This window comes from Penaeus vannamei, chromosome 6 (genome assembly GCF_042767895.1).
Source record: "Penaeus vannamei isolate JL-2024 chromosome 6, ASM4276789v1, whole genome shotgun sequence".
NCBI lineage: Eukaryota > Metazoa > Arthropoda > Malacostraca > Decapoda > Penaeidae > Penaeus > Penaeus vannamei.
In genome coordinates this window covers 43,708,655-43,721,154 of record NC_091554.1, presented here as the reverse complement: position 1 = coordinate 43,721,154, position 12,500 = coordinate 43,708,655, and the positions used below count along the sequence as shown (strand labels likewise).

General features: G+C 33.9%; 1 protein-coding gene across 6 annotated transcripts in view; it reads right to left on the bottom strand.

Annotated features, from left to right (window-relative positions):
* The window catches only part of Frl (formin-like protein), a 124,859-nt gene that overhangs the window by 304 nt on the left and 112,055 nt on the right, over nt 1–12,500 (bottom strand). Inside the window, exons 9-23 of one of the 6 annotated variants that reach the window (XR_011398628.1) lie at nt 12,453–12,500; nt 12,018–12,134; nt 11,767–11,899; nt 11,060–11,358; nt 10,434–10,650; nt 9,844–9,971; nt 9,327–9,491; nt 9,097–9,181; nt 8,738–8,932; nt 7,228–7,391; nt 6,689–6,817; nt 6,023–6,166; nt 4,398–4,412; nt 3,402–3,515; nt 751–888 (exon numbers count right to left, since the gene is read on the bottom strand). The exon at nt 12,453–12,500 is cut by the window's right edge and continues 69 nt beyond it. Coding sequence is in view for 3 of the 6 variants with exons in the window: in XM_070123053.1 (XP_069979154.1) it covers nt 679–888; nt 4,398–4,412; nt 6,023–6,166; nt 6,689–6,817; nt 7,228–7,391; nt 8,738–8,932; nt 9,097–9,181; nt 9,327–9,491; nt 9,844–9,971; nt 10,434–10,650; nt 11,060–11,358; nt 11,767–11,899; nt 12,018–12,134; nt 12,453–12,500 (2,049 nt within the window). In the remaining 3 variants the exon portion in view is untranslated. Of the gene's footprint in view, nt 889–1,327; nt 1,453–3,401; nt 3,516–4,397; nt 4,413–6,022; nt 6,167–6,688; nt 6,818–7,227; nt 7,392–8,737; nt 8,933–9,096; nt 9,182–9,326; nt 9,492–9,843; nt 9,972–10,433; nt 10,651–11,059; nt 11,359–11,766; nt 11,900–12,017; nt 12,135–12,452 lie in introns of all 6 variants that reach the window. The other 5 variants (XM_070123054.1, XM_070123053.1, XR_011398630.1 and 2 more) reach the window with 5 other exon arrangements.

The window sequence follows — 12,500 nt, the reverse complement described above, 5'->3', positions numbered from 1 at the left end:
ATATATGTTAATATATATATATATATATATGATTTATAACCTAAAAGGATCCACTCATATAAATCTAATACAGGCATCTAATAAAATATTTTGAAAATTTGTATCTTATGCTGAACTTCTTGATTGTCACTCATTAACTATATATATATGTTATAGCAGAAGATAATAATACCAAAACTTAAAAGAAAATCTATCAACAAATATTTAAACAAAAATTCTGGTATTACATGACCTCTGAAGACTTTATCTTGAATGCTTTATCTTTTCTGTAGGACTAATATACTGAGACTTCAGTCATCCTGGATGGGCAGTCCATTAAAAATCGTGTAAGTAGCAACTAATTTTAGCTGGAATGCTTTATACCTTTGTCCTGTGGTGAACAAACATTTGCTAGTCAAGTCCATGTCTATCAAAGAGTTATGCATGCATCACCCCTTCCTTTGAATCAGCTTCTGAGGAAAAACACTTTAAATTTGAAAAAAGTGGGTATCACTGGAAGCAACAATCTTTCCCAAAGGTGAGCTGAATGTTTATATCATTCTCTAAATCACTTGTCTCTTGTCAAAAAAGAAAAAGACAATCTCTTGACACTGCACTAGCCAGCCATAAGAAGACTTGACAGAAGATTTTGAAAATTGGAAAGATATTGCAATAATTTTTTTTCTTTGCATAAAATGCTTAAAATTCCATGTCATCCAAAGTACGGGAGAGTCTCACATTTTCATTACGTTTCCTCTGGCTTCTCCTTACTGCATCAGCTCGTCGGTATGGCTCATTTTTCAGGCCAATGAGGATATCCTCAAGTGCTCCATGGTAAACATCCTCTTGAGAAAGAAGGCGTTTATCTGCAACCACACCACGCGCCTTCATTTCACTCATCAGCGCCTCCTATAAATTGTTAAATCAAGTTAGAATCAATGGCCACAAAATAATGCAACATGTGTTGCCTATTTGTTCACGATCCAAACACACACACACAGATTTAACTGCCCTTGGGAACCCTGTCTTGGGAACCCTATGTCCTTTTGGAATTTAGTTCTCTGCTCACTGGCTCTGATAAGTTTCCTGGAAGCTGCAGGTATCACGTCAAATTAAATTATATATAAAACATTCATGGAAAAAATAACCAGGAAAAAGGGCTTTCTTTCCTACTCTCACCTTCATAAATTAATCATGAGACCTTAACCTTAATATGAAGTTGAACATCTAACTCATGATAATGAATTCTGAACCAGAACTGGTGATGACAATAACACTAAATAATTTGCTTTTTAAGGGGACTAAATATATAAAAAAGACAAAGTGAATGGACAATCATTTTAAGTACCTGTTTAAACAACCAGGAATGATGGGAAAGTTGAAACAGGGATGGCTGAAAGGATGATAAGGGGAAACACAGGGACCATGCTATGACAAGGGGGAATTCATGCATGAACAGGTTTCCACTGGGGTCTAGAATGTAAAATAGTAATGCCATCAGAGCTGAAGAAAAGAGCCTCTAGGGAAATTCACATTATTCAAATATTGAAAAGGCATCATGGGAAAAATAAATAGAGGGTCGTCAAGCAAGATATCTATGTAAAAGGAAGGTAGAGTAATGACGAGTGAGAGAGAGAACAGAAAAATAGTTTGTAGTTATGAGATTATCATGCATCAAGTACACAACCTTATAAGGAAAATCTGGAAGGGCTTAACAGATGATATAAAAAATTACATAAGGCAAATACAGAAATGCAATTTTATAACTATAAAACAGAATATCTGTTCATCTCCTGATTATCCAAACACTTGGACATCCTCATTTTTATCCAGTATCATATATGAGGTCCCATTAGTGAAGAGATAGATCAATCAAAAAATACTCACTCTTACAAAAATTATGTTTCAAACTCCAAGCTTCTAATTCATTAATATTTCAGAAATATTTCTATTAATATTATGAATAGATCAAGCACAAGGTATCTAGTTCCATGAATTATTAGATTATTGTTTTTTTCATCTACTTGGAGGATAACCCCCCAATAAAAATTGTAATCAAACATAAATGTAATAAGGACTTTATCTAATTTTCTTTGCTTGCCTAAATGATAATTACTAGATACTAATACTCCTCCACTGGTGGTCTCATACTACTGTTACTAAATCTAGCCAACATACTGGAGTCCGAAACCATTTAATGTTGGCAATAATGCAAAAGCCTATCATCACTCATCATTTTAAAGAAAAAACTCTTTCAAAATCTGAGTACCTAATATTATGAAAGAGGTTACACAAAACACAAACCTGTAATGAACATATAGCTAAGCTATATATTTTGTATAGAATACAAGTAACCATATCCAAACCCAAAGTCATCTCAGACAGCAGTTACTATGAAGGCATATTACAGTCTAGTTGCAGAGATATAGTTGTAATTGGGTTTTTCAATGATTCTTTGCATTCTACTTACATGCAAAATTAAGGGCTAATAAAAGCTATAAGAGAAAAGTTAAATATCACTGCATTTTATGGGCTCTTTGGTAAGTGTTCAATTAACCAATTAACCTGATATGCCAGTAAACAGATTAGTTACACTGCAGTTATTTGGAAAAGAACCTTTAAACAATGAGCACTGATATTCACATGTTTGCTTATCAACTAAAAGCATTCCTTCATATGATGATTCAAAAAGGTTGGCAGGTTTGATATTTAGAACTTATCATATTGTCCTGGGCATGTATCAATGTTTGAGTGTTTATACGAATGACTATATGTGTGAGAGGAGAAAGGCAAGGGAAGGAAAGAGTGCAAAGGGAAGGTAGGGGAAGGAAGGCAGGGGAAGAAAAGAGTGCAAAGTGAAGGATGGGGAGGGAAGGCAGGGGAAGGAAAGAGTGCAAAGTGAAGGATGGGAAGGGAAGGCAGGGGAAGGAAGGAGTGCAAAGTGAAGGACGGGAAGGGAAGTTGGGGGGCTGAAGGAGGAAGATGGAGCAGAAAGGAGGAGTGGAATGGAGGAAAAAGGGAGAGAGAGAAATGAAGGGAAAATGGTGAGCACAACTGAACACTAGAGCATTAAAGAAAAATTTAGTTTCTTTATAATGGGTAATCAGCGTTCACAAACATGATTTATGTTGGATATTATATTTCTTTATACTTTACCAGTTGCAAATACAGTTCAGTCAAGTGAGCATACATCTTAACAAGATTCTTCACTTCTTCCATTATGGACAATTTTCCCAATCAGCAGGTGGAGCAGATGGCCTTCCTTGCTCAGGTAAAATTCAGTTTAACTTTGCAAATCTGAATCCTTTCTAATTTAAACATAATCTAAATTTAAAAGGGTTTTAGTTCACTGTATACAGATTTCTAATGCACCACTGTATCAAGTACAGCATGTTTTGAAACAAGCACAGACAATCATGTACCTGCATTTGCACAGAGCGTTGTATTCGCCTGGCGACCATGGGGTAAACAGACAGAGCATGTGGACGGATGTATCTCTTTTATACGCTTGTGATGCGGACTCCCATTCGGAATTTCTAAACCATGGCAAACCACATGTATTTAAATGACATTCATTACTGTCCTTCAAAAAGGATACCATGAGAAATAAGTATCTAAAATGAAAGGACATTCAGACATACCATTTGAAAAATGGAATAAAAGAGTAAAAATACAGTGAATTGCAAATAATTCACATTCTAGAACCCCCTCTGGAGTCCAATCAAAGAGACAAGCCCAGACTTTTGAAACATTAGGGTTTCAGCTCTTACTGCAGAGTAGTGCTCTTAATAGTTGTTTCATGAATACTTAGTTGATTGTATTCTATAGCTTTGGTCAGGAAAAGATGGAGAGAGAGCACTTTGTGTCTGTGTGAATGTTTTCATGCCTCTGGAATAAAATTCCATTAGGGCACAGAAAATCAAACCTTAACCTTTTGAGAATCTCATATAGCAAAAATCAAACACTGCAAATAAATATTTTCAATGTGACATCATCAGCAGACACTTTAGTTTCAGAGGGAGAAACACTCTTGATGTAATCTATAAATCTGATTACCAAAAATTAAAAGAATTTCATCTTTCAGCATCTAATGCAATAAGAATTTTATCAAATCTATCAATAAGCAGAGTACTTGAAATTTGTAAACAAGAAAAATTAGTCTAAAATTATGACAATAAGTATTAAAGTAACCTATTCATTATATCTATCAGCAGCTATTTCTCCTTAACCTTTTATCTGGATCTATAACACTGAAACTTTCAAAAGAGTAAATTTCCTAATCAAGGCAAAAGCCAATTCTCTGACCCTGATAACGTCACATAAAAAAATGCAGAGACAGGGTTAACAAAACAAAAAGGAAGTTAATACAGTAAGTTCATTAGACACACATTGAAAAAGAAATCAACCGTAAATATTACCTCTCCTCCGTAAGCCTGAAGAAAAAAAAAATGGAAATCATGAGATAAGACATTCACTTTCAACTGAAATATTGTTTAATCATTCTAGCCTTAACCTATGCCACTTTGACACCTCTCAAGAATAATCAGTTTAAACAAGTAATTCACATAAGCAAATAAAATCCTGAAGACCAGGATATAACCTGTGTCAAAATGTATCATATAACATGACTAGTAAGATCTATATTTCTCTCTCAGTAAATTACTCATGTCCCTTTAGAGCAGTTCTTATACCAAAGTCTTTATTTAAAACATTCTACAAACTAAATTCTAATATACATCCTAGAAAACCAACAACCATTTTTCTTGCTCTTCATGAGTCTAAGTGCAATGAACAGTATCATATATATTTTTTTTTCATTCCTTTTTTAACCCTTCAATATTAAAAAGTATCACCTAATAGCAGAAATAGCTAAAGCAAAATTAGAAAGAAACTAGCAAATTAAAATATAAATATTACCTTATTTTAGACTACACTGACCCATTGGAATATGGTCTTTAAATACTAGCTTCCGAATTCTCTAAATTCTAAGACTAACAGGGGTTTTCTATAGCAATATCACCATGTACAAATTAAGATACAAAATACACAAACAGACATTTGGACAGCTATGCACCCAAATCCTAATTTAAAATATAACCTTAATTTTGTTACTTACAAGCACACACTAATAATGTTGTTATCTATATCATCTCTGTTATATCCAGCACTTATGTCATCTGTACTATCTTTTGACTCATTAGAATTTAAAATGTCCTTAAAACCTAGTTAATTAAAATCTGATTCCTATATCAATAGGTATTGCCTGATCTAAACTATTTCATCAATCACAAATTAAAATATATTCAACTCATTATCGCTGGGATGTACATGCATGTTGTGTCCACTGTGAGTTTAATTTATTTATCATATTTCCACATAGATGGTTCCATATGTACTTGCTCACTTAGGAGTCAATCACAAACTAGTGTTTTCCTTGATTTTCAGAAATCTTTATTCTTTACATGTTGCCATAGGTATTGTTAATAATATCATAATAATCATAATGTCAATATTAAAATGACAGCATCAATTTTGATACCATTAAAAAAAAAACACTTTTTTCCACATATTTGAAGAAAGGAGAAATCAGGTGATGTCACATGGCCTACTAATTGACTCCTTGATGGCTTAGCACTTGTGGAGCCATCTATGTATAAACATATTTCACAAAACAAAAAACAGTGAACATTATACATTCATGACTACTTTGGGTTAAAATCTGATCTCTGTTTTAACAATTCTGTCAAAATTACATCAGCAGCATAATCAATAATCAAGAACACAATAAGAACCCTGCCATTAAAAAGACAACAATCCTGTACTGTACTTGCACACTTCCTTATCCAAAGTTATAATTTAAGCACCCAGATCCTGAGTTTGCAAATAGCTGTATTAAAGTTTTCTTACTCTTTTAATTTACTCTTTCATTACAATTAATAAAAGCTACTTAATAAGCACACTTATCCCTTATAATAAACTCCCTAGTCATCAAAAAAGCCAATTTCAATTTCTAAAAAGCAACATATGTGAGCCAAACACTGACCTGTTGTTTACGTGCATTGATTTTGTTGTTTCTAACCACCTGCTGACTTTCTTGCTGTTGCTGCTGTTGCTTCTGTTGGTTCAGAGCTGCTGCTTTGGAGGCAGCCTCTAATCGGCGCCGCTGCTCATTCTCTTGCTCCACCATCTGTCATAGTTTTCAAATACCTTAGATTATGACCTTCTGATACCCAAGCAGTGCCCCCTAAGCCTTTCTACTGGTACCTCTTTTGCCCTTCCAGCTCAATGATCCCCCTCCCTCCCTCCCTCGCAAGACTGGCCCTCTAGCCCCTTCAAATTGTGCCACTTTGAAACCATGAGAAATAAGTGGACTCTAAACTGGAGGTAATGATATGAAGTAAAAGATGAAAGTCTGCACCTCTTAGAAAATGCTGTTAGGTCACTTGTACAAATATGGAAATCTCTTAAATATAATGGCTACAGCTATAGCATCAATACTTTGTGGTGCCTCTTCCTTAATTGACCTAAGCACTTGCTTTGAGTACTTGACAGTTCATTTAGCACTGCCTTAAACAAATTTAATATGAATAATAAATGTATCAAAAAATAATATTACATAATTATAACTCTCCCAAATCACTGAGGAAATGTTCTCACCTTGTAACAAATCAATATAACAGCCCAAAAGACACATGCACCTCATAATTACCTTATAAGTTTTGGTGAAACGGACAAAAATGGCAAAGAAGGTGTTTGGAGCCATACTTCTTGAGCTCTCTCCATAGTACTCTAAAACTTCTGCAAAGGCTGCTTGTGCTGTCTTGGCCTCCGCTTTCAACTGTGGGGTAAAAGTAAATGATTATGAGGCCATAATCAATTTCCCTCTTGCTATAATATACTATCAATCAAGTTTGAAAATTCTAAAAGACAAAAAACAGTTCATCTGCTACAAATGTTAAACAAAAATGCCATCTAATCAAGAAATACTAAAAATTCTTTCTTTCTTTTCTCTTCCTATTATCCCTAACTAAAACTAATTCCAAAAGTCATCTTTCACATAACAATTTCCATTTTTCTATTGACTTTTTACATGTTAAACTCGATAGTTAATTGTAAGATCAGTTTTACAGAAAAATACATAATGAATTTTAAAAATAAATATAAAATAAAAATAAAAACTGAGTCCTATTTACTTCACAGAAAAAATGGATGCATGCTATTCTTATAAGACCAACTTGCTCAACTTACTTTTTTCAACTTTTCTTCTGAATTACTCAAGAAATCCTTGAGCACACCAGATGCAGCCTGCCCCTCCATACTCCTCATGTCTCTTCCTCGTTCATATTCCTTCTTTGCTTGCTCCATACCCTTTTCTAGCTCACTGACATCTGTGATGATATTCTCCAGTGATACTGAAAACAGTACATTTTGTTAGCATGTGTTATTCAGATATTTATACATGTGTTACTCAGATATTTATACAGTCATAAATATCTACATATACTTCAGGTGATTAATTCTGATCATATTCCAAAATGAGACACTTACAATACAGTCTCACACAGACACACAGGCACATGCACACGTAGTTATACAAGCACACATACACACATGTACACATACAAACACACCACATGCATACACACATACTCACACTCAAATATTTATATATAAATATATTAATATTCATATATATCAAGTACAATATATCTGTTGTAAAAGGTAGTTTAAAAGATATAAAACAAGCAAGCATGCCACAAGTCTTAATTCCAGATTTAGATATTTGTAATCAATATTTTGGTTAAAATTTTCTCTTTTTTGACTATACAGTATGTTTCTGAAGCTTAACCCCTTGGTTCCATCACAAAAAAAAAAATCTGGCTACAGATCTGATGACTTGAATACACCATCATGGAAAAATCTGGTCGACCTCCAGGGTGACATGAATATAGCACCATGAAAATTTTTACAGAAGACTGGGGTGATGGGAATGACTCCCCACAAGTACACATAGCTCTTGGGTAGTGATTAAGCCAAGTACAAATTTAGGAAGGGGCTCTTGCATTAATTTGCAATGGTAAATGAGTGTGGAATGCACCATCCATAAGCAATGACTGGAAGAGCGCTGGCTCCAGGGAGGATGCTAAGTTCATGTTCAGGATCCTATTCCTGGCCTCTAAGACTAGAAGAGTATAGCATGTTACATATAATTTAATATTACAAAAATATGTAAAAAGTACACAAATAATAAAATGCTACTTTAAATTATTGTTACTGCATAGTTATAAACACCCTAGGGAGGCAAGGACTCTTGACTCATATGGGCTGGCCCTACAGGCCACACATCAAGGCACCCAGACCCAACGGGTTAACAGAATTTATTCAATGGAATTATCAATTCCCATGCACACTAAAAATACTCTCCAGATCATGAACATACTACACAAACTTCAGGCAGGATGTAGTAGTAGCACAACACCTAAATTGACAAATTTAGTCGGTTTCAAATAATATCATGAAATGCACTGATCATGTATCAAAAGAAAAAAAGGACACAAAATCTTTACAATTAATGCCACAGACTTAAAAAAAAAAAAAAAAAAAAATATATATATATATATATATATATATATATATATATATATATATATATATATATATATATATATATATATATATATATCATCAAGCACAGAATACCTCTCTGTTTATGGTCCCAATCTACAAAATAAAGTGAAGCCATTGTTGTTCTACTCACCCTGTGCAGCCTTTTCAATAAACCTTAGTTCTGCATCAAAATTAGTGATATCTGGGAACTTCGCTCTCATGGTTTCCTGAATGTAATGCATCACACTCATCTTTTTGTCTGCTGACTTTGTATCACACAAAGTATCCAGACTTGAAAGTTTGAAGCCATAAGCTGGACCACGTTTGCTGCTATTCATGTAGTTACCTTAATAAATGAAAGAAATTACCAAAGTGTGTTAAACTTTTTAAATGGGAGCAATTTATATCAATGAAAAATTAATAGCTGTATTCCATAACATCTGATAATAAAGCATGATATCCCATGTATTTGAATTTTCACTCTCACACCCCATAATAATATATACTTACCAAAAGCAAGGATTACTTCAAGTACTTTTTTCAACTTGTTACTATTTCTAACTGAGCGTGATGCTGTGATGATAGCATGAACTTGCTGTTAGGGAAGGGAAAACAAGTTTATAAGACATATTTACACATCTTAGAAAAAGTGAAACAGAAAAAATAATGATAATAATACTATAGGATTGTTTTTCCATCTTTTTTTTACACAAGTCCTTTCAAGTTTTCTTCATACTTACTGGGGTGACAGTATGTACACTGTCAAAGAAGTTGGCAATAAAGCTCATAATCTGTAGTTTGGTACTCAATCTGTCCACCTTGCTGAGCTGAAGCATGTACTGGTCTTCATCTGTCAGCTGGCTCACAGGTTTACGATCGCGTTCGTATTCACGATATGCCTTGACCTGGTAATGAAAAAATTATTTTTATAAAAGATATATTCTGATAATATCTCAGAAAGTATTATGATCATAACAAATACAGCATATGAATCTTAGTTGATATTGATAGACTAAGCACACAGTACGAATTTACAGTTTGTTTTTTTTAATTTGCCAAATTTTTTCAGTTTCTTTTAATGAAAATGAAGCTCCTTTTTCACTCTAACTGAAGTCTCTTCCAAATATTAACAAAACTTCTTGCATTCTAATGCCCTTTGCAAACATACAAACAACTTAATTTGATTACTTTCTAGAGGTACATCTGAAGAGTCCAACTAAATTGTACAAAACAATTGGGCGGTAATGATCACCCTACCTCTGAATCGTTGGGTATCATGCGTTGTAGGAGTTCCACACTCTCTACACTCAGTGTTTTCAAATCTAATGAATTGATGGCTCTGCTAACAATATCAAATGGCAGATCCAGTTTTCGCCTGGAGATGGCTGAGGAAGATAAAGAAAGGAGCAAAGGGTTAATCACAGTTACCTTTGGCTGACTTGGATTAGCATTACAGTCCAAATGTTCATATATGACTGCATTCAAAAAAATATTTTGCAATTTTGACAGACAGACAGACAGACACACACATACGCACATGCACAGATATATGGACATATATATACAAACATATATAGACACTATATATATAATATAATACAATACATATATACATATATATATACATATATATATATATATATATATATATATATATATATATATATATATATATATATATATATATATATATATATATATATATATATAATATATATATATATATATATATACGCACATAATCATTCAATAAATATAATATCTATTTCATATATATCCCGACATCATCAAGTTATAGACTATATAAGCCCTTGTAAGGTACACTAGCTGTCATCTGCATTACTCACCAATGTTTCTCAACCGTGTGTGTTCCATCAAGGAGGTTAATTCAGGCTTCTTGAATCTCTTGCTCCCAAAACCATGGAGTGCGTCAACCTCTGAGACATCCCCATTGGCCATTCCTGGGCCACCTTGTCCAATCTTAAAGTGCTCTTCGAAGTCAGAGAAGTCTATGCAGTTAAAGAGCTTCTCATCGTCTAGTTCGTTGAAGACTGTTCCTCTCACCTAAGCAAGATGAAAAATATAGGAGTGAGTATGCACACTCACAAAATACTTGTGGATAACTCACCTAAATCATACACAACAATTGTGCAGTAATGTTAAAGATATTGCTTTTCTGTTTCTCTTAACCCAATGCCATGACATTCTCTGTAGTATTGCTTTGTGAAATCTATCTACACACAGATGGCTCCATAAGTGCTTAGCAGTTAAGGAGTCAATTAGTAGTAGTCTACATGACTATCAACACATGGCTGTGTTCTTCTCTATGTACATAAAAAACACACGAAAATAGATAAAAAATTCCCATTAATAAATTCAAAACTTGAAGTACATTATGCAACTTCAAACCCGGAATATAAAAAGAAGAAAATCAAATAATACTTAAACTTCAAGCTTTACTAAAATAGCTTACCTGGTTAGGTTTCAGAGCCACCCAGTTGAGTGTCGGAAGCTTGTATTTGGTGTTGACCTTCTTCTTGATGGTCATGGAGTCAGGTGGAGACATGACAGCAGCTGCCATGGATGGAGGTATGGGTGGAGGGGGTCTGGGGCCACCCACCATACCAAACGGTAACTTGGGAGGTGCAGGTGGACAACCACCAGAACCTGGAAGTGGAGGTGGTGGTGGAGCAGGAGCCATCCCAACACTGGGGGGAGGTGGTGGTGGTGGGGGTGGAGGAGCCGGTCCTGGCCCATCAAAACTATCGCCACCTGAGACACATTTGCAATTAATTAACATTCTTAATGCATTTTTTCTGGTCTTAAAATACAGAGATTTTTAATCTAATGAATTCTTTTCATTATAATGAATTCATGATATACTAAATCATAGAAGAAAAGATGAAAAATATTTCAAGTATTACATAGAATAACTTTAGTGACATTGTCAAATAATCCCCTTACAAATTATATTCAAATTTAAAGATAATGTATAAGTTGATTTTTGATTAGGTCACTAAAATTATTCTATGTAGCACTTGAAATATTTTTAAATTTCCCTTCTATGATTTCTTATTTCATGAATCTTTTAATTAAACTATAATTGTTCCATTTCACAATACTTAATCATTTCTTATAATAATCCTATATACTTTTCTCAGTAATTCTCAAAAACATTACCTGTTCTTTGAGTTTTTGAGCGAGCAAGTGTTTCGAGTTCTACAATCTGTTTCTCCAATAATGACTGTCTTTGCCGCGACTCCTCACTCTTCTGGTTCACTTCCCTTCGTAGGGTTGATACTTCCTCTTGAACCTGAAGACAATTTTGATTAAAAAAAACCTTTCAAAATCTGAATAGAGAGAATGTAATATTATCATTATCATCCTCCAAATAAAAATGAACAAAAATTCAACATGTTCTTTTTACATACCTGGCTATTAACGTTTTCCAATTCCTCTTTCTGCCTGCGTAACTCGACCAACTCTCCTTCCAGTTCTACTAGTTTAGCAAGTGATTCTGCTTCCATTTCAGACATCCTCTCTGCCAACTGTACCAATACAGAAAAAACAGAATTATTTACATGTGAATTTTTTAAAGCTATTAGCACTAATTTTTTGCTAATATTGAAAATATCACCTTCATTCTCTACCATTATGACATACAATTCATCATTACAATTGTATTACTGTATCTGTTATCTGCCATTCAAGTTACAATGATACAATAATTTTCATGATATGCAAATTCATAAAATCAAAACCATTTGTTACAACTGCTCTACTACTCAAATAACTAATACATAACTGAAATGCAAAGTATAATCCAGCCAGTGGTGATAGCTCTGATTTCAGCCCAATAGACTTACGTGTGAAAGTTCATCCTCCAGCTCTGCTACCCTTTCTAGCGCTGCTGT